Raw genomic sequence first — 22,614 nt, forward strand, 5'->3', positions numbered from 1 at the left:
TCCGAAGCTACGAAACTAGCCGAAGATTAGCATCTGTGCTAACGTTACTGAAGTTCATGCACGCTAGTGGCGGCTAACACACGACTCCTTCAGTAAACACACTGCATTGTATCTCGAAATTAACAGCTGCTGCAATTTTATCTATTACCGCATTAGTAGGAGTATTACACAAGTCCATGAGAAACGTACCGCTGCAGTATATGTGTTGATTTTCTCTCCGGTCTCCTCTCCGGGGTGGCTGGACAACAGAAAGTCAAGAACTGCTCTCACACTCACTATGCTTCTTGAGTCGCTACTACTAGCTCAGAAGCTAATTGCCATCACTCTCTCACTCTCTCTACCACACACTCCCCACGCACGCACACACACATGCAGGCCTGCTGTTCTCCTGCTGTTCTCTTAAAGGCCCGCGGACCAAATCCGGCCCCTCGCAAGTTTTGATCCGGCCCGCATATCAATATAGGTTCACAATAGATTTTGGCCCGCCTAGTTGTGCGCAGAAACCAAAAAGATGGAAAACTCTTTTTTTGAACTGTAATTATGTGACACTCGCAGAATTTGGCAGATTTGCGTGCTTTGAGAGTGAGACTCAGGAATTCCCACAGAAGCAGAGTTATCATATTTATGCTGCAGGTTGCTGTAAAAAAATGTAATCATTGTTTTGCTTGATTTGCCCTTATTTTTAGGGCTTTATGTCAACATAACTGTAAGTGAGAAAGCTATATGAGACATGCAATAATACAGTCAAATATGTTTGACTTCGATTAAATAAAAGCATGTCTATAAACTCTTCATGTCTGGCCCCCAAGTGTGGCCCTTAGTGAAGTTGAGTTTGACACCGCTGTCTTAAAGAGATTGACGCACACACCAACACAAAAGTACCTACAAACTTCAGGCCTAAGAAGCTTTGTGCTGGGGGAGATGTGTATGTTCTTATTGTGTCATTTATACATATGTTCATTTGGTATTTTGTGATGTTTATTTGGTATATGTTTTGTTGAGTGATCAGGGATATTTTACTGTGTCATCTTTTCTTGATTTTTGTGTGGATGGGTGGTGACGAAGGGTGGGGGGGGGGGGGTTGTTCAGGTTGCCAGTTGTTTTGTATGAAAAGAAAAGAGAAATAGAAATAAGACTCAAAATAATAGCAGGTACGTTTAATAAAGAGATGCACAGCAACAATAGAAAAAAGTCCTCAGTGTGTCTTATAAAGACAGGTAGGCCTACATTAATTAGATGAAAATATGTCATTCTCCCAAACTCACATGGCAAAATACAATGGCTGCAAAAAATCTAAACTTGGTGAACAGAAACGTTTGGATTCAATATTGAGTTAATAATTAATTAATTCAACTTGTGACCTGCATATAGCACAACTTCGAGAATCAAAAAATAAAACAAGCCAGATGCAGAAAAATGTTTTACAACAGAAAGCGACCCATTCTCTGATTAAACTGATAACATTGCACCTACATCGTTAGTACGTTGTTGCAATGTTTTCCTCAATAGAAGACCCCCGCTATTAACTGAGGATCTGGGATTGCGTTGCACCTACATCGTTACATCGCTGCAGTGTATAGATTTCCATCATAATACGACATCCAGACGCCTAATTTCCACCAGTTGTGGAACGGCTCCAGAACGGCAGCGGAGTCAATAGGTTTCGATTAAAGTCATTGTGTGTATTTCCACTGATTGCGGAACGGCTGCGTTCCGACTGCGTCCCAGCTCCGGCGGTCCGCAGCCCTCCGGAGCAGATACGCAGAGCTTCTATTTTTGCCGGACACCGGAGAGCTCCGCAGCAATTCAGCACAATTCAGATTGTGCGGGACAAAACCCGCTTCAAACATGTCGCTAAATGACACTTCAAAAACACCTGCGATCAATTGCAGACGAAGCGATCTTTTGCATAAGTCATGGCTACGTGTGTGTGCTTACTGGGTTGTAGGCTACGGCGAAAGCTCTGCGTGGAGCCTTAATTCGCACAACCATAAATAAAGCTTTACCCAGGGGGTTAGCCTATACAGTTGTAACAAAGTGGGGCTTCTGTCTTTAACCCTTTGGTCATACATCATACATACATTATGTTTGTGTCTTCCTACAGAATGAGTCACCAGACCTCACTGAAGAGCAGTTACTTAGTCTGCTGGATGGATGTGAGCTGACAGAGAGCCGGACCCAGGATCTTGAGACGAATGACACCATGAGACCCTAAGAAAGGCTTAATCCATGTGAAGCCCTGCTATCAAGATGCATCATTGCTGGGATGTCACTAGGCTACTAGGGGGGTTGTGAGAGAAAAATGACTGGATTTAAACATATTTAAATACCATAATATTTCTAACCCTATTACAATAAACATTTTGGACACTGTAAAATGTTTGGATTTTTGTAGATATATAAAACAATTTTTTTAGTTCTAACCACAACTGTTATTTGGCAAACTGAGGACAAGAACTGTATTATAATTCGTCTCCATGTTTTCAATATGCAGCTGGATTGCATCCCATTGTTTTTATTTGTGTTTATGGCCTGCATGAGGAAACAGCACAGCAGGGCCACTCTTTGTATTAACCTGAGGATCATAGATGAGAACAGAAAATTGCAGTCATTAAATCTAATAACCATGTACATTGGCCGCAGAATGTTCCACTACACACATAAAAAAGTCTGAACGCTATGTTGTATTCTCCTAATGTGTGGCTGTTAATGATGAGACAGGAGTGGTAGTCAGATCCACTTAAAGCATTCCTTTCATTCCTGTCTCTATAGGTGATCTGCTTCAGTGTGCAGATTAGTAGGATCTTCTTAAACAGGACCCTGTGTGACCTTTTTCCAGCTTAATTTCAGAATGATGCTTTTTGGTTTGTTTGGGAGATTTGTCGAGCTGTTGACAAGATTCCTATTTGCTCCTGCTTGCACAGTGTGAGTAGCAAGCCTGCACCTGGCTGATCTCGGCCCAGAGGTCCTGCCTTTCCTCTCTCCTGGCACTGGACACCTACAGGCCTGTTCGCCTCACTCTTCACCTCACCCACGCATTCTGACCCTGTCTAAACGGCAGGAGTTATCTCAAATTCCTCTGGACTGAAAACACGTCGGCCAGGTGAGCCTCCGAGGTCAAACCCCAACAAGAGCCCTGCTATGAGTGAAACCTGCAGCGCTATCTGTTCGGGAATCTTAACAGACACCTCGCACAGATCCAACAGAGCACACGCAAACACTTTACAGACTGACACCACTAGATTAGAATCCTTTCATACATTTGTAATAATTCCATAAATGCACATGTATACGTTTTTGTCTGTTTTACAAAATACCGTATATTTAATTGACACGATATATCTTCAGTAGAGAAGATATGCCCGCTCATTTGGGGTAATGGAAACACAGTGAGCTCAGTGTGGTAAGAATGAGGTCACTTCTGAATGTAAAGAGACCTGTGGCATACTGAGACTGTCTGGGTTTTCTGGCACGGCCTTCACTAGGGCCTTAGATTACAGCTCTGTCAGGCCCTGTGAAACATCTAAATTAGCAGTCTGAATTCTGCTTGCTGGTGATACACCGGTGCAGGCTCTTTCAGCAGAACAGTCAGCGAGCTGCAGACCCAGTCTATGGATACCTCATCTACTTTATCAAGTTTTATTGAGACATTTTTATGAAAAACTGTGGAATTTAAATACACATTCTTGCTGGCAAGAGTGGATCACAGCCGTAAGTTTATGTGCCCAAAGGGAGTGCATTTATCACTTTAGAGTGCAAAATTCATTATGCCTAAATCTCACATGGAGTGTCGTACTTAAAAGGAGTAAAGAGATGCCTCTGTAATGTGTAATCAGATCTATATGGATGAGCTGTGTAAGTGGGTTATACTTCATATTGCGTTATCCTGCTGTTGACTCCCAAGGATACTCCCTTTCTCCAAGGCTTCACCAGACTCAAACTAATGGATTCCAGTCGCTTGACACAGCATGGCTCAACTCCTTTTGCTTTTCTAGGTAGAAGACCTCAATCAGAGTAGACATGAAGTCTTAAAATCCCTGAGGAAGAAGTCTTGAGACTATTTGTTTGCCCAAAAAGACACCAACCGACCAAGATACTTTTTTTCCTGAAGTGTTTATTGTTCACTTGACATTACAAAATACCAGGTAGGAGTATAAACAGCACTTTGGGTAGAAACTATAGTACAAAGTTTATAGAAAAGCTTCACTAATAATTAAAAAAGGACACAAACAAAAACCAAAATAACAAAGACATCCTCATGGCAGTGTGCAAATAAGTTTATACAGACAGAAACGCTTCCATATGAGGCTACGCTTCTAGATAAATTATTTAAATAGCATATATCTACACAAATGAAATAACCTCAACATAAAACCAACATAATAATTTATCAAAACAAATGCACAGAGAAAACATATAGCACAACAAAAGACAACATTTCTTTAATCCTTTACGTTCCTGTGGATTTTCACTCCTGTCCCATCCCACTCCCACAAAAAACTCCTGTCCTGTCATATCCCGTAAGAATGACTCCCGTCCCATCCAGTTCCCGTGAAAATAGCCTTTATTCATACTAGAACTGCATATAAAAACTGACCTATTGTTATTATTATTCCCGTCCCGCTCGCTTTCGTTGACGTTTTTCCTGTCCAGTCCGTGTCATGTGATCAATAGTGAAATTCACTCCCATCCCGCGGGAATCCCACGGGAATCCAGTGACCCACAGGATTCCCAAAACATGTCAGCCTTTAATATACAGCATATAAATTATACTAGAGTCTTGCTAAAAAAAAAAAAGAAGCCAACCAATCTATACTCTGTTGCTAAGACAAGTGATTATTGTGTCTTTCTGGCCTCATACAAAAAGAATTAATGAGGTAATATTTGTACATAAAGGGTTTCCTTTGATTTTCCCTATCCTGTCAGAAATGTACACACAAGCTCAGGCACACCAGTCATGCACACTGTGCAGAAGCAGAATACTTTAGTAACTGATGCCAATCTTTTACATTTTAACTGTTTTGGTCAAATGTATTGCCATATTTTGCCATTAGTGGATATTGATTTAAGTTAATTGGAATAAATTGCTGACAACATTTTAGGATGCAGAGATGAGCGAGAATTAAAGCCTCTGTGATGAATACTTTTATACAAACAGCCATACTTACAATGGTTTAATCATGACAGGAAATAGAATGGCCCCGCTGTTTACGTCCCTTGACACATTCAGTAAAGATTAGAGATATTAACATAATATTTGCTAATAATTACTGTTCCAAAGCAGTGTTGAGTGCACCTGTTTTGGGGGTCCTGTGCTGTCCTGAATTTTGTGCTCTCCTCATTTCTTCTTGTGCTCTTTCCTGAGAAGGTGAATGTTTTGGGCCAGCTCTAAGTCTCGGCTAAATACGAGACCTCGTAGACAGGTCTGCTTGGGGTGGGGTAAGGGGTTGTTAAGAGACATCAAAACTAAACAATTGACGCGGTTGTCTTCATAACAATGCCTGTTGGGTGGCACACATGCACAAACACACAAACAACATTCACTCTCTTTGATAGTAACAGTCAGTCCATACTGTCCATGGTCCCTCAACAGTTCCTTCAAGGGGTATATTTACCCTGGCCTAAGAAAGTTATCCTACTGCTTTCTTCATACTGAAACAAGCATCTTTGAGTCCACAGCAGATGTATATTAATGCTCAAAAATAAAAATAAAAAAACATGGAACACTCTTCCCTTTGGTCTCTCATCCACAGAGGAATACTGCCAACCGAAAATCGTTCAGATGTGCAAAGCAATAAAATGACAAGGTGAGAGGGCCAATGTCTTCTGAGCAGAGCTGCGCTCACTATTTGAGTTTGGTGCAGTGGTGCAGAATCATTATTGAACTTTCATTTGGCTTTAAGTCCTGAGGTCAGTTTACCTCATGTTAGCTCACTTCCTCGTCATTCCTCCCATGTGCAGTTGGCAAAAGAATAAGGTTAAAGAGAAATCAATCCAGTTCTCGTATTATATATTCATATTGACGGACGGAAGGCTCTGTGGTCCAGTTATGTATCTGAAAGACATTTAAAAAAAAAAAGGAAACACGTTACAAATAAAGTCAAAGGTGATGAAACCAGTCTTTTTTAAATTTCAAACCCTCGCTTATGTGCTTACCTTTGCATTCGTATTTGAGGTCTGAGAAGTAAACCATCTCCTGAGAGAAGACGTACAAGCCTAGTCGCCCACCAGCGTAGGTCTTGTCATAAATGTTTCCAGAATCAGCCATGATTCTCTTGCCTTCATACATGACCACTCTAAAAAAGAAAACATAATCACGTGAGCTCATTGCCATTTTGATATAACTTATGCAGATTTGTAATTGAATGAAAGGGCATGCTTCTTAGGTTTTGAACGTACCTAATAAGACCAGTCTTGGGTCTGTGGGTCAGATGCCATCTGTAGGCGGTGAAGTCCTTCCAGCCAATGTTCTTGGGGTCGTGCCACAGAGTGCGCACCTGAAAAGGATAAGTCGCGATGAGAAAAGTGTCAAACATTGTCTAGAATGATGTCTTGAAACCTGAATCAATCACTCTACTCTCACCTGTCCAGGGGTGTCTCCGGTGTGCCACAGGGCGTTCCTCAGATGCTCACCAGGCCCGGTGGTGGAGTTGACCACTTTGATTGACAGGCCAGAGTAGCCTTGAGCTCTTGTGGGTGTGTGGGACCAGTAGGTCTGTGTGATCTGTTTCCACATGACAGTGTAGAAGCGTGAGCTGGACTGGTAGCCAAACACGAACCCAGCGTAGTCGTCATCTCTGTCCGTGTTGATGAAGAACGTTCCACTGAAATCCACTGCGCTGAACTCATCGAAGCCTAAATTAAGATGACAGATGGTTTAGAAATGGTTCTCTACCACTTTATGTTCATGCAGCGAAATGTCTGACTGTGTATTACGTACCAACAGCAATGCCAGGATCGCAGTTGACAGTCTGCACCAACTCCTTGCCCTGATGCCGGACCACCCAGTTGGGGTCAATCTGGGAGGTGCCCTTGGGGTCCAAAGGAACCATTTGGAATCTGCGGAAGTCTGTTTCACTGATGGCAAAGTTCTCCGGGCACACATCATGGATGTCCAAAACATTGTCTTGGTCAAAATCGTCTTTGCACACGTCACCACGGCCATCACCTGAGAGGAAAAATTAGACATTGAAGTCAAAAAAAAAAAAAAAAAAAAAAAAAACTAAGCCCAAAATAAATCATTTAACTGAGGCACTAGTTGTCCGGTAAATGGCGCCAATGTTTCAAAAGACCACATATGACACAACGTTGAGAGACTGACTCACCATCAGAATCCAGCTGATCAGGGTTAAATGCCAGCCTACAGTTGTCTTTGTCATCAGGAATGCCGTCGTTGTCATCGTCATGGTCACAGGCGTCACCCTTGCCATCCTTGTCGTGGTCTGCCTGGTTGGCATTGGGTATGTAGGGGCAGTTGTCCAAGTTGTTCTGGTGACCATCCTCGTCAATGTCCTGGTTGTTGTCGCACTTGTCTCCTATGCGATCTGAGTCAGAGTCGATCTGTAGGAGAACAGAATTCCTTTATGATGAGATTTCCCAATCACACTATAAGAGTCTTGTCCTCACTTCAAATACCTCCCTTCACTGTTTTTTGCAAGCCTCAATATGAGAGGTGCTACTGATTAAAATGTAGCCCCTTGATTTCAGGTATGCAAGCAATGTCCCCTCAGACACATTCATATTTGTTCCAAAGGTGGATGAATAGAGAAAGGGAGCATTGCACTTTTTTTTCCCCTCAAAGCTGTCACATTCCTCTCTTTCATTAAAGCAGGAACTTCTACATAGTTACATGGCACATTGATCTATGTTACCCAGAATGGCTTGTAATGGAAAGAAGAAATCTGACGTTACCTGATCAGGGTTGTGCTCGAGAGGGCAGTTGTCACAATGGTCTCCCACCCTGTCCCTGTCGGTATCTCTCTGGTCCACGTTGTAAACATATGGGCAGTTATCATTCTCGTTCAGAATGCCTGTTGAGTCAAAACATACTTATCTTAGCCTGTGCAAATGCTTTTTATGGCTAAGGAAAGGCATGAAAGATGCCTTGGATGGAATTTGCAGAAACCACTTACCATCACCATCAATGTCAACGGCACAGGCGTCACCCTCTCCGTTGTTGTCAGTGTCGGTTTGGTCAGTGTTAGCCTCGTACACACAGTTGTCACAGCGGTCGCCAATGTCATCTCTGTCTGCGTCATACTGGGCAGGGTTGTACACTTTTGGGCAGTTGTCCTAAATTCATAGAAAAATATCAAGAGCATAATAAAATTACTTAAATGGGTCATTACTCAAAGAAATTATATTTATAGAAACAAAACTGCTTTCAAGGCTTGTTTTTTTCTCTAACTTTTGCTGGAATGTGTTATTCCACTGCAAGCGATCTGGTAATTATTACCACAGCATTTTTTCTTTTTTGCCCAACTTTCCAAATACACACTAAGAATTATGGGCAAAAAGCCACATCATCCTCAATTCTGGCTTTATCCTATGTTACATGTTTTCCACTCTCTGGTGAAAGCACACAAACATAGAGACTTTACATTCCTACTGCCCAAAGGAAGGATAGCTGCTGCTGATTGCTATGTCTGGTCTCTGAGAAAAGCACACTTTGGGGCTAAAATAAACTGCTTTGATGACTCACCCTATCATCGGGGATCCCATCATTGTCATCATCATGGTCACATTCATCACCCAGGCCATCTTTGTCATGATCTTCCTGGCCAGAGTTGGGAAGGTTGGGGCAGTTATCCTGTAAAGGAACAAAGGAGCGGTTAAGGAGGTAATCGTCATAATAATAGAGTGTGGATGGGTAATAATGCCTTTTTGTGTTTCTGTCCATGTGGGGTCTGGCTACCTTCTTGCAGTGGTAGGTGGCGTTCTCCACACAATGCAGGTTAGTATTGGGCCATCCGTCCAGGTCACTATCCTCTCCGCAAATCCGGCCATTTCCGGCATATCCTGGCCTGCACTCGCAGCGGAACATGGATTCAGAGAAGACGCCCAAGTAGATGCAGTTTGCATTTTTATGGCAGTCGTGGCTACCATCTTGGCAAGGGTTACGGGGTTTGCAAACCTAAAGAAAATTACAGAGAATTAAAAAAATGCAAGCAGCTAGTCTACTAGCCGCAGTAGTCAGTAAGTAATAACTCAAACCTGTTTTTTAGCAGTTGCCTGTTCCACTCCTTTTCCAAAAGGCTGAGGTCCTGAGAAACGTGTGGGGCAGGGCAGGCAGTTGTAGCCGGGTTCAGTGTTTTCACAGCGATGGACTCCATTATGTGTGTGACAAGCATCAGGGACCTCTTCACACTCGTCAATGTCTTTGCATGTGATGCCGTTCCCAGCGTAGCCAAGTGGACACTTGCCGCACTGGAAAGAGCCATCGGGGAAGCTGGTGCATTTTGCGCCAGGGAAGCATGGGCTGGAGAGACAACCATCTGTAGAGAAAAATAATTTGTACTTTAAAAGAGTAATCTGTTGTGAATAATGACTTCTTTAATATTTGTTCAATCTTAAATGCTTACCAATAGGACAGTCCTGTTTGTTGCACACTTGAGTCACAGTAGCATCTCCAACACAATCCTTTCCTCCATATTTGGGGACGGGGTCAGAGCAGAGACGTTTGCGGATCTGGACTCCTCCACCACAGGTAACAGTACAGGTGTTCCATGGTGACCAAGGTCCCCAACCTCCATTGACTAAAAAGTAGCATAAAAACAACATTCAGCATGCCCCCCCTCAATTCAGACACTCTTAAATAATGTATATACTCTGCTACTGATATTCAACTCACTAGGACAGGGTGACTTTTGGCAGATTTCCGTTTGACGTCCTTCTCCCTGGCAGTCACTGCCACCCATCTGGGGTGTGGGAGAGTTGCAGAGGCGTATCCGGGTGATGACCCCCTCACCACAGGTCACAGAGCACGAAGACCAGGGAGACCAGTGGCTCCAACCACCATCCTGTTTGACTGTTACCAATGCATACACAATTAATTCATCATGCTCTGAAACAGAGAAAATGTATTGTCACAATTGCTGTGTTAAGAATGCTCAGTGACTTACAGCGTTTGTCACATTCCATGGGGTAGCAGTCACGGGTCTGGACAGAGGTGCCCTCACAGTTGCTGTTGATGCGGTCGCAGGACCGTCCACGCTGCTGGATGCCCCGACCACAAGTCACCGAACAATGGGTCCAGTCAGACCAGGGGGACCAACCATCCTCTGCATAGTCGCTCGCTGTAGGCGGAGAAGACATAAAGTTACCTTGGGAAAAAGATATCGAGAAGGAAATAAAGAATATCAGCTGAAAAGTGCAGCACATTTAAAAAATAAGCTTACGTGTTCCACAGCGAGGGCAGCACTCTCCGTCGGGCACGGTGGCATTAGCACATGGGATCAGAGGGCAGGAGATTTTGCGACACACAGTAGCAGAGTTCTGGATAGAGGAACAGTTGAATTAGTACAAGAATAATGAATGAGCTGACTGGTTGACTGGCTACAGAAAAAAACAGAGGCTTGCAAGTGCTGTTCCAAGCCTAATCATTATATTTTACAGTGAGTGATCTTCATCAGGGACATGACACTCCTGCTGTGTTGATAGAAAACATAATCCTCCCCAACACTCTCCCACTAACACCTAACTAATTACACAACAACCTTCACGAGATGTTGCTGGTGGGGGAAAAGGCACCATGCTGCTTTGTTGCTAGTCGAGAACAAGTGTTGATGGCTTTCAGACAGAAGTGATGTGGTTATACATGGAGGTGCTAACATAAACACTATTATCACTTCATTACAGCAGGGATACAGGAAACAGGGCAGCGTCTTTCCTCAGCTGATTCCTGGCTTGTTTAAAGGTTGCATTCCAGCATCTGTGATGACACTTACCTGGCAGGTACACTCTGTGCAGCCATCCACGGTCCATTCATCTTTGTCCTTGTGAACGATGCCGTTGTGGATGCAAATTCCACTGTGGATGTTCATTTGAATTTTCAGCAGTGAACTCTCATGAGACTGGAGGAAAAAAGAGAGAGAGTTGCTCAGGATGGAAAACTTTCCCTTTGCCAAAGTTCCAATACAAATGAATCACTGACCGACACCGTGATTAAGACATTGCTTGACTCTAGCGAAGCAGTGCAAATGCAACCGACAGCCAAACATATTTGTGTATTCACATGGGTCTCATTAAGGACTTGGCCAGGGACTGCCATTACAGCGACAAGTGGCTACGCACTGGGAACGCGTTAGAAAAGAGGGAGTGAATGATGACCAAGAGCAGACCCTGATGGCCCTTGGAGCTTACCACTTTGCGGAGGTCATTCGACAGCTGTTTAACAACCACACCGAGTCCCTTGAGCTCCTTAAACATGCCGGCGATGTCCTCACAAGAGAAGCCGCAAACAGACTGCAGATCTGAATACAGGAGAGAAGAGTCCAATAAATGACTTCACCTCTTAAAGCTTACAACTGACCAATAGAACAGAGACACACTTCGGGGAAGAGAAGTCTCACCTTTGGCTTTGTGGCCGGTGTAATCAGTCCTAATAGCGGGGCTGGAGCCATTGACTGGGTTGTCCAGGGTCATGACATCAGTTAAAGTAGCTGCATGGGGGGAAGGGGAGAGAAGACAAATTATTTCTGTTCACTGGAGAACAATGTGGTATTCCATATTTTGCAGCCAAATAAGATACACTCAGTTAAGGGCACATGATATATTTGATTTATTTTTCAGACTTACCTCCACTCTGGCATCCCTTATTTCTCAGTATGGCATCAAGAGTGGTCCCAAATACAAAGCGCACATTTTGAAGCACTCCCTGTAGGAAAATACATTCCAGTTAAGAGACACTTGGATCTACTAAACCTTTATTTTCTTACATCAGTTATTATGTGAGCTTGTGTAGACCTCACCTTGAATTTGTCCCTGACAGCTCCCTTTCCAATCCTGAGCCTGGCAATGTCTGCCACCTCTTGGGACAGAACTTTGTAGATTGGCACATCCATCTCTGATACATTGATCTCCTCACAGCCGACATAAAGCTGCACGCGGTCATCCTGAACGAACAGCGTGATGTTCTTCCAGTGTCCAGTGGCCAAATCAGCATCCTCGATGGACACGACCTGCTGCTGGTTCATGAAGGAGTGGACCACATCCAGAGTGTTCGCCTTTCCGTTGGAGATGATCTCCAAAACGGGTCCGGATCCGTCATTCTTCTCGATGGTCAAAAGGCTGCCCCTGGATTTTTTGAACTGCTTCAGGTTGACCAGGAGGAGGAAGCCCCTCTCAGCCTGGATGGAGTCAAGGAGGTCCCTGAAGGAGCTGTCGGGGACTGGGGGGATCAGGTCTGCATTGAGGAGCTTGTATGCAGGGCTGTAGGGATCTTCACCTTTGACCAAACTCACTCCATTGCCTCTCTTGTTTACCCGGGCCAGATCAAATAAGTCATACACACTGTTATCATCCCGATTCTCTGCGGTCAAAGAAAAGAAAGAGCATTGTTTAGTTTTTTTTTTTTCTCTCATAATGACAGTGTGCATGAAAATGCATAAAAACAAAGAAACCCCAAAGTAATACGTTTATATAAATAAATAAATAAATATATAAAATATACTATATTTACTAGGACTATACAACAGCAAAACATTACAAGAATATAACTTTATTAATATACAGAATATTATTAAAATGTTAGTGTGTATCACAGTTACAGTTACAGTCCCTGTAGAGATGATTTACATATGGAAATACTTAGGTAAAAAAAAACAACCATCCACTATTAACAAACTTTTTTCCATCTCACCTGCCAATCTTGCGCCTTCACAGCTCCAAAGCATCAACAGCAAAAAGATGCCACACAGCATCATATCGAAATCTCTAGTGATTCCTATTGCAAGTGCAAGAATAACAGAACACGCCGTTACGGGACACATCCAGGCTACATTTTGTCAAAAAATAAATAATGATAAAAAATAATATAGTCTACAAACCTTTGAAATGAAAATCCCCTCTGAAAAAAGATAAGAAAAAAGTCCTTGCTTGTCCGATTATGTATCCCGTTTCTCTTCCTGTAGCTCTTTTACAGGCTCATTAGTTTTGTGTAGATCGTTGGAAAGTCTCTATGAGATCCTATCCGGGATTTATTCCGCTGCTTAGACTTATTCTACTGACTTATCCTACCGATACAAGTGCTATTTAAACAGTTTGAGGACATTCCTGAGGTCCCGCCTGAACCAATGGCACGGCTGCAGGAGAGAGGGACGGACTTGTTTTCTTACCTCACATCCAGTCAGAGTAACATCCGAGACGCACACACAGAGGGGAAAAATGCATTCCTGAGCTGGATTTCCATCACCGGACAAATATTTCATACACGCTCCGGAGCCAAGACTGGTCGTTTCCGGTCAAATAAAAGTGAAATTATTCGTCAAATAGTCTTAACTGTATAAAGCTGTCGTTTTCTAAAAAAAAGCAAAAAAAAAAATATATATATATCTATTTATTTTTAGTATGATCCAAAGTAAGGAGGCCAATTAATTCAATCGACTGGTAGAACAAAAGTAGTTATGAGGGGATTTTAAAGTTTTATTAAACATTACATTTCACAATTAGAGTCATGTATTAATTCCAGCTTATATTTATGACATACAGCAGGCTATTTACTGGGTCATGGTGTGCTCCTCATTTTGCTATTCCTAGTCTGGCCGCCAGGGGACTCATTGAGTAATGAATGCAAGTGTGTGCTGGTCTTAGATTGGGAGGTAGGATACTTGTCTCTGGGTTGCCTATACAATTTAAAAACAGTTCAAGTAATGTATGTCCACAACAAGCATGTTTTTAAGCTTGAAACGTATTTATTGAGTACAAATAATAAACATAGGCCATAAAATGCATTTCTAATGCGGTGAGTGAATAATGTTTTGTATTGTTTGTTTTGTGTTAATAAAGACTGGGCAATTAGCAGATACCTTTTTCAAGAGCGATAATTATAAGTGCATAGGAGTAAGCAGTAGTAATTGAATTACTGCCCATCTCTGCACATAGGCACGCATACTTGTGGATACAGAGGAAAGTTATAGAAAGAGAGTGAGTGTGTGACAGAGATGAAAGCCTTATGGAAAAACAGGGAAGCACAGAGTTGCCTACATGCTGTGATGACTTACACTCTAAAATAGAGGGACTGTCTAAAATAGATTAAATATTTGGACCTCTGATTGTGATGAGACACATCTGGATACTTGTTCTTTAGCCAGTGTATATATACACCACAGGAACTTGGATTTTTTATGATATCTGTCACATATAGAATTTACAGCATGTAGTAGGCCTACTCACCTCGGTGAAACATAAGCCTACAGGAAGTGATAAGGCAGTACTGATGCTTCACTGATCAAACTGTCCTTCAAATGGAAAATGGCTTCAGGGTTATGAAATGGGATGAAGGTGGGATAAGAGTCCTTGGTTTCATGGGAAAGATATATATTTTTTTAATAGATATTATAGGCATGTGTGACTGTTCACATCCGTGTGGGCGTGACCGTGAGCTCACAGCGTGGGAGGTGTAACTGACAAGACTGTGTTGGAGGTTAAGAGACTTGCCAAGCTCTGATGAATACCCACCAAAGTGAGCCAAAACTACAGCAGAGACAGATAGCAAGTGTTTACTCGGAGTGTATCCCCTTGCATTAGTTTCCGACTGGGGGGCGCTCACATTCACTCGTCAGTGAGTGGGAGAGCTCATTTTTGTGTGATCGCAGAATTTCTCTGCTCCTTCCTGCATGGGCTCTAGATAAAACACATACAAAGAAAAAATAATTTCCTCATGTAGTTAAATCTGTTTCTGGACTTTACCAGATAAGCTATGTCCCAGAATATGTTTTATATTAATATAATAATACATTCATTCAAATACATTTCGGCCTGTCCCAGTTCACAAAAGCTTTTACATGTAATGTTTTGAACACCCAGCATTAAGAAGTCTGTTCAGAGATTTATTTTTTAATAAAGCACTGACAAAACCACTTGAAAAAAGCCACTGAAAAAAAGTTATGTAGTCTACATGTAACCAGAGATGGGCACAAATACATGAAAAATGATCTTGAACTTGCTCGTCAAATGAATCAAAATATAAAATACTGGTATGACAAAATGTATATAATTAAAATACAACTAATTTATAATTTTAAAATACAAAAATGCATTCTATACAAATCAGATTTTAGGCATTTAGTAGCCTCAATATGGGTATGACCTTAACCCCCCTCTTAACCCCCCCCACATTAAAAAGATGAGCTCTTTCTAGTGCTGATTTCTAGTGATGTTAGATTCACAAATGAACTGGCAACAGATATACAGTCAAAACAAATCCAAAGAAATGACGCAGACAGCCAGGATATCAATGAAGGAAGAACTCTATGGCAACGCAGACAATCTAACAAACAACAGCGAGAGAGCTATGAGAGAGCTACACCTTATATATACATTGGTAAAGTGATGACTAATGGGCTGGCATGCATCTGAGCAGGCAGTTGAAAAGATCAGATACTTTAACATTGTATTTAATGTTGCCATTTTACATTGCCTCAGGCTTAAGCTGAACCAGCAACATGAAAGACAATTGTAAGGTTAGTGAGACTTTCAATAAAATATGAGTTCATATTTCTAGGAGGGAATTTGTGTTTGCATTCTTTTTCTTCTTTTTTTAATCATTCACATTTTTATTGCCTTTTATAGAAACAGAGACAAGAACAATAGTGATCTCTCTCTCTAAGCAAAAACGGGAGAGATAACAACAAATGAGTGGAAAAAAAGAAAAAAGGAAAAGAATAAATAAAATAAGAAATATACATACTCAGGGTAAACATTGGTCTAACTTGGCTCCATACCTTTCACATATCATCACACCAGTAGCACAAATTATGAGTATTCTACCAATATCATACAATACCAGTCAACTCTCACACATCTTAGTATTTGCAGTATTTTCCAAAATACCTCCTGTCTGTTGTTCAAGTTAAAAATGAATTGTTCATAGCTGGCCATTTTGGTCATTTCTCCACACCGTTCATTGAAAGGGATGATGTGTTTTGTTTTCCAATGTTTTAGCACAATTCTACAACCTGTGGTAAGGGCCAGTCTGCACCATAGAGTCTGTTGAACTGACAGGCCCAGCCCTGCTGGTATTATGTCTAATATACAAAGTGCCGGGTTCTGTATCAAGTCTGCTCATAGTACTTTGTTCATTAATGTTATAATATTTTCCCATAAGTTTGTTGTCATTTGACATTCATATAACATATACGTCAATGTGCCTCTGCTTCTTTCGCATCTCCAGCATATATCTGAATCCGTTAACTTTAGTCTCGGCATCTTACAGGGAGTCCAGTAACCCCTATGAATGATCCTATAAGTAATCAATCGGGTCTGAACTTCCCTTGACGTCTTATACCAGGACCCCATAACTTCCTCCCACATCTCATCAGCTGTCCCAACCTCCAAATCCTCCTCCCATGCTCTCTTGAGGCCACTGAGCCTCAAGAAAGACATTTTCTTTGTATAGACATTATAGAGCTTCTCAGCTGAAGATATTTCCAAAACTATTTCTTAGGAATGTTATACATAGTCATTATCTGTGCAAATGTGCAAAAATGTCATGAACACATCTTCAATAAAAAAAAATTCCGCCTCCACCCATGTCTTCCAAGAGTTTTTTGCCTACTTTCAATAGTTTGTTATGCCAGATTGATGATTTTATTTTGAAGGAGGGCCTTAATCCTGTCACCTGATGTGAAACTCTCCAGGTTTCTCTTGCAAATGCCAACAGTGGATTCCTAAATGGGATTTCTCCACCTGTTTGCGATGTAAAAGCCTGAATGGGGAACGGATCTGTAAGTTCCCTTTCCATCGAGACCCATGCAGGAGCTTTGTCTTCTACCATATATATTTTGGACAGCTGATTAGGGGAGAAAGCATAGTGGTACCAATCCACTCTTGGCAAGCTGAGACCCCCCACTTCTTTAGCTGAATATAGTTTTATTCTGTTAAAAGAAGGTCTTTTGCCTGCCCACAAAAAATAATTTACTGCCTTATTAAACTTTGTTAGTAACGAGGAGGGGAAGCTTACAGGTAGTACATAAGTAATATAATTGATTTGTGGGACTGTAATAATTTTTAGGATGTTTATCTTACCCAGCAGGGATAAGCCCAGTCTAGCCCAGTTTTGCAAAGTGCTCTCAATTTTCTGTACGAGGCGGGGAGGAGGTTTTCTGTCGTGACGTTTTTCAAACCTGGGGTGATCTTAATGCCCAAATACACCAGGCCGGAAGGTAACCATCTAAACTCCCAATTTTCCTTAAAAATGGGGGGCACACCCCTGATAAAGGCATTGCCTCTGATTTCCCCCAATTTATCTTGTACCCAGATATACAGGAAAAAGATTCTATCAGTGATAACATATGGGGTACTGCTGTTTCTGGGTTTATGGTCAGTAACAATATGTCATCCGCGTACAATAGTAACTTATGTTCTGTTTTTCCTGCCTGGATTCCCTTAATATTCACATTGTTTCTAATGGCAGCAGCTAACGCCTCTAGCGCCAATGCAAAAATCAATGGGCTCAGGGGACAACCCTGCCTCGTAGTCCTATAGGGAAACTTAAGGATTTCTTCCCGTTTGTTAAAACTGAGGCCCTAGGATTGGAAAACAGCAGTTTGACCCAATTTATAAATGGGGTTCCCAATCCAAACTTGTGTAGCGCCTGAAATAAATACCCCTATTCTACTCAACGCTTTTTCAGCGTCGAGAGAAAAAGCTACCTTAGGTTCAGCACTATTCCTTGTCTGCCATACCAAGTGTAATAACCTACGAACATTGTCTGCTGAAGACCTTCCTTTGATAAAACCGACCTGAGTCGGGTGAATACGACTGGGCAAATGTCTCTCTAGCCTTGTAGCCAAAATGTTAGCCAATATTTTAGCATCCAAATTTTTGTGTTTGCATTCTGGTGATATCAACACTTGTTTCTACATGTCAGAAAGAGAGGAGACAGTGATTTAGCAATTACATGCCTAAGGAATGATATAAAACTAAGGCTAATAACTGTTAGTGGAAAGGATTGTTGCTTTGTTGTATAATTATCAAGTACATTACAATTGTGATGTGCATTATCTTAATGACAAGTGCAAATCCCATTTTAATAAGTTATATTGCTGAAGTATTATAAAATAAGAGGATTACAACCAGGATTTTAATGTTTTCTATATGCTAAAGTCTAAAGATAAAGATGTGCTGTTTTGTGGTCTAATCAAAATGTCTTGATTTATTCAATTTGAGCAAATCAAGACAATGTGTTTTTTTTCCATCTTTAAAGCTGCATCAGTTGTGTGTTTATGATAGCGTGGTAACAGCATGCTCAACTGGAACAATATCTGAAGACGGGCAGTTTATGGGATTAGTATGACGCAGCAAGTCAGTGTTACCGTACAGACAGGTTAAGACTTTCTCCTGAAATTTACCATCAATCGCAATGACTAATTCATCAAAGATTTGAAGTCCGTGCCACTATTAACCTGGATAGGCTCCATTTTCCCTGCAGCTGTAGTTTTCAACAGCAGAATAACATGTGTATTTCAAAAGAAAGGTGTGTATGAAAGACTAGCGTGTTTTAACAACTTTTATTTGGTGAGTGGGCCTTGCTTGAAAGCATCATTCTTATCTGCCACAAAACATGCCGAGTGGCAAGCTTGTGTAAGTCATGTTATTTTTAGGAAAATATTACAAAAGCTTGAGAGTGACATTGGAAAGGATAAGTAAGAGGCCTATATGGCTACTAGTCACAGACGGAACAACTGAGTCACTTACAAACTATCAAAATGTCACCAGCAAGGTCATCATTGATTACTGATCATCTTTTATTTTAGGAACAATAATCCATAAACCCTGTCTGGTGTCCCCTATATTGAACTTTGTGTGCAACATATTTTAGTAGCAGTAACTCTTATCTAACAGAGTGACTGAATGCTCTTCCAAGGAAATTTGGGAATCAAAATATATAATTTATGAAAGGAACTAAAGACAATGTTTTGCCAGACTAAACTTTTTTTTTTTAATTATTTCAGCTGTTTTGTCTTTGGCACATGTCAGAACACTGAAATCACTTGGACCTGTTGGCTGTTGTAAGTCATTGATCGTAATCCATGCTTGGCCTCGGAGGGATAAAAGAGGGAAATATGGATATTACCGGTGGCTTTGGAGCTGGCGTAGCATGGCGAAAATGATTTTCTGTGAAACAGCATTATAAGAACCTGTTCTGTCTGTGGTAAAATACAATATTTAAAAATATTCTGTGTAAATGTTTTCAATGTTTTGCACGTGTGCACCATTAATCAATCATGTTTGATGTTCAGACTTTTAGCTACATAAGCAAAAATACATTGGATTTCAGTTTCAGGGAAAACATTTTCGCTCAACACCACCACTGCAAAGAACCAGAGACAGATTAGATCCTTTTGTGGTGGCATTAAGCTAGTTCATCTTTGGATGTACGCATGGAAGAAAATGATTTATTGGTTACAGTGAGTCTGCTCAATTCCGGCAAGTGATGTCAGAGTCTGATTATGTTGGACGGACGCTCTAAAGCTTGTCTTCTCTTACTGTTTACAGACCGGCATCAAGTCATCCATGGTGCTCCTTGCATGCCAGTCGTACAAGCACACAGAGGACTTTAGGTCTGGTGAGTGATGGCGGTAAATGTTCTCTGCTGTTGTGTGACATTTCTGCTGCTAAATGCACACCTTTGACTAATGAGCCGACAGACCACACGCCACTCGACTGTATGAAGAAAACTGTATGCAGGAATGTTAAAGGTCTTTTGAAAACTGCACGAGCGAGTGTTTGGTTTGGGATAGAACTGAGGCTCATCACACTGGAGTTTCTTATGACCACACAAGTGGATAATGGCTTTTTGAAAAGTGTATCTAAATGGGTCGACAAGTACTCTTACGACATAATTTTCAAGGAAAAGTCCACCTTAAGACAACACTAGGTTAGACAGCTAACATTAGAGGAAGGTCAAAAAGAGCAAAAACCTGTGCCTGCTGTATTGTTAAGAGATTATTTAAGAATTATTTATTATTTATTATTTTAATTTATTTTTTTAAGTCTTCAGTTCATGTGAACTTCCAACTACATGTAAATGGATTTGTTGTCACTGTGGTGATATTTGAGGGAAGGGATCCCATGCAAACCCTTCTAACCGAGCACCATCGGAGCCTGTCTCTCCCACAGTTCCTCAGTAGGAAATTGTAGCTTTATAAAGAAAATAGCTCACTGATGATATTGTGCGTTGGACTGTACAGAACAAACTCAAAGTTAATGGCACTATTTCATCTTCCCACACACACATTTACAGTTCAGTTTGCTATGAGACCCTGCTTTTCTTGGCCTTCTCCTAAAATTCCACACCGATTTTAGGAAGTGCTTGCGCTTTGTCGACCCTGAAGGATATTAAACTCTTAGTGAAACAACCTTCAGCAATGGCAGGCATGTGAGCTTCTCTAGCTTCTCCATGGTGCCACCCCTTCAGACACTAAACAGCCATTTAAAACACAGTGCTCCACAGGCAGTACAGTGTGGCACTTTTCATCTTTCTCATTGCATTATGGGTGCTGATGCATATGGTCTAATTCTGTCAAAATAACTTAATGGAGTTAGATACAAGCCCATGGGGAGCCCTACTGCTCAGTACTGCTATGGTGTAACGTTAAACACCTCCAGTGCTTTTACAGGAGCACTGAGTTTACACAAACTAAACTGAGTGACCCTTGACCTATTTACTCCTAGATTATTCATATATTTAAAAAATTATATAATGCAACAACATGCAAAGAAATATCCTTTAGTTTTTAAACCCCGCTGAAACAATGTGCCAGTCACTACAAAGTCATGCAGTGCAGATACACTTTGTTTAAACCCTCAGACATTTATTTTAAAATTTAGTGGAGCAGAGATCCCAAAGTTTCCAAATATACCAAATGTGGTAGAATATATGGGAAATGTGTGTGGAAGTCGACATGTAGAATATTTCCATTGGATGGGTGCAGCCATAAAAAAACAGAGTCAAGGGTTTGAATATTTCACTCATTGTAAACATCATATAGCTTGTCAGACAGTGTTGAACAAGATTATTTTTCAAAAACTAAAATTTGCTTAAATTTACTACAACTTAACCAACCAATGTTATCATTCATTTGGAGTTTCTGGCCATCTGGCAAATGTAAATCCAATATTCACTCTCCTTTTAGCTCTGTTTTGGTATCCACAAACTCCTGGGGGGAAATATCTGCCTTTTTAGCTGTTAAATGCTCTACTTTCTTCACAAGCTGGTTGCTACCTTTGTCAAACTGCTTTTTGGTGCTGGGCAGATGGCATGGGGTTTAGAGCTTTGTTGCTGAAAACAGCAGCCTGCTGCTAGTGTTGTAAGTAGAACGAATGAATCAAAGAACTGAACCCTAAAACCCCTCCATAGTGCTGAGGGGAACTGCAAAGATGTGTTATCTGTGCATTCATGCACTTCTGTGGCATTTACTGAGAGTTCTTTCCTATTTGGCATTACTTTTAAGGTCTGCAAATGTACCGTGCAGTATTTACCGCTGATTCAAAACAGTTGGCTGTGCAGAGTAAGTGTCCACCGTGTTCTGGGGAGTGTGCCATCTAAAGCCATTCCACTGCTCTTCCCCTGGAAACTAATCAACAGTCTGTCAAGGTCACAGTGAAAAAGCTAATTAATGGCAGCCGTTACTTTTATTATCTTCTTTGTGTTTGATAAAGATGTTCTTATTTACTACCACTTGTGATGCTTCTTCCAGTTAGTGGCGAGATGTCTGCCAAGCGTCACAGGATAAGTATCAAATATCTGTAACTCAAAAAGGTTTCATCTGCCATGTGGCATGGATGCACACAACATATACAAATGGATTATTCTCAGTATCCTCACTAGAGGTGTGCGTGACATGACATGTTCTTACCTCCTCTCACTCTATTCCATTTACCTCTCATTCTTTCCACCAATCACCCACTTGGACCATCTTTCAATTGTCCCTGTATTTTGAATAAACTTGGCAAAGCCAGTCTCCGAGTCTCACTGAAGCCACTGTTGGTGTCTGGGAGTGCTGCCTAAGAATGTACCCAAACCCAGATATTGTCTTGCCTTTCTGCCCCAATTGAATCTGTTACCATTCGGCCTGTAAGGGCCTCTAACAGCTTGGAGAGTACTTTAAGAGAGTGCTGACTACTGTTTGTAGTCCCTACATCTTGAGAATCTATCACTGCACTTTCCTGTGTTCTTCCTGCAGCTGCATGGGGTTTTTGAGAGCTGAGGGTTCTCATCCCTAGGCATAACGTATACATTAAATAGAGTTATTACAGCTCCTTGAAAGTTATAATTTTTGTCATTTTAGTTTGATACTGTAAACCCAGTGTGGTTTAGGGACCGTTTGGTATTTATGGAACGGAACACCGGAGGAAAATAGGGGAGGGTCATGTCTTTTTATTCTTTGTTGA

The 22,614-nt window shown here is 41.3% G+C and overlaps 2 protein-coding genes across 5 annotated transcripts in view; one reads left to right on the forward strand and one right to left on the reverse strand.

Moving 5' to 3' along the window:
- fsip1 (fibrous sheath interacting protein 1) overlaps positions 1-2,378 on the forward strand; it is a 46,663-nt gene extending 44,285 nt beyond the window's left edge. For all 4 annotated transcript variants that reach the window (XM_039785806.1, XM_039785808.1, XM_039785809.1 and 1 more), the window contains one exon: positions 2,105-2,378. In XM_039785806.1, the coding sequence (XP_039641740.1) occupies positions 2,105-2,215 (111 nt within the window). In that variant the 3' untranslated portion in view covers positions 2,216-2,378. The remainder of the gene's footprint in view (positions 1-2,104) is intronic.
- Positions 2,379-4,096: 1,718 nt separating this feature from the next.
- Positions 4,097-13,239, reverse strand: LOC120549428 (thrombospondin-1-like). The gene is made up of 22 exons (XM_039786345.1): positions 13,047-13,239; positions 12,860-12,943; positions 11,970-12,529; positions 11,797-11,875; positions 11,571-11,660; positions 11,362-11,471; positions 10,947-11,072; positions 10,398-10,494; positions 10,122-10,295; positions 9,851-10,027; positions 9,582-9,755; positions 9,214-9,494; positions 8,915-9,133; positions 8,702-8,809; positions 8,133-8,292; positions 7,912-8,030; positions 7,326-7,560; positions 6,941-7,168; positions 6,584-6,855; positions 6,400-6,497; positions 6,157-6,296; positions 4,097-6,055 (listed from the first exon to the last, which is right to left on the reverse strand). The coding sequence occupies exons 2-22, from the start codon at positions 12,921-12,923 to the stop codon at positions 6,048-6,050; spliced, it is 3,519 nt and encodes a 1,172-aa protein (XP_039642279.1). The 5' UTR covers positions 12,924-12,943; positions 13,047-13,239; the 3' UTR covers positions 4,097-6,047.
- Positions 13,240-22,614: the final 9,375 nt, after the last annotated feature.

The sequence above is a fragment of the Perca fluviatilis genome, chromosome 20, assembly GCF_010015445.1.
Source record: "Perca fluviatilis chromosome 20, GENO_Pfluv_1.0, whole genome shotgun sequence".
Taxonomy (NCBI): Eukaryota; Metazoa; Chordata; class Actinopteri; order Perciformes; family Percidae; genus Perca; species Perca fluviatilis.

Coding starts and splice junctions, on each gene's coding strand:
- LOC120549428 (XM_039786345.1), bottom strand. CDS start 12,923: ATGATGCTGTGTGGCATCTTTTTGCTGTTGATGCTTTGGAGCTGTGAA. Junction 11,661..11,796: donor TAAGGGATGCCAGAGTGGAG/GTAAGTCTGAAA, acceptor CCCCCCATGCAG/CTACTTTAACTGATGTCATG. Junction 6,297..6,399: donor CCCAAGACTGGTCTTATTAG/GTACGTTCAAAA, acceptor TTTCTTTTTTAG/AGTGGTCATGTATGAAGGCA.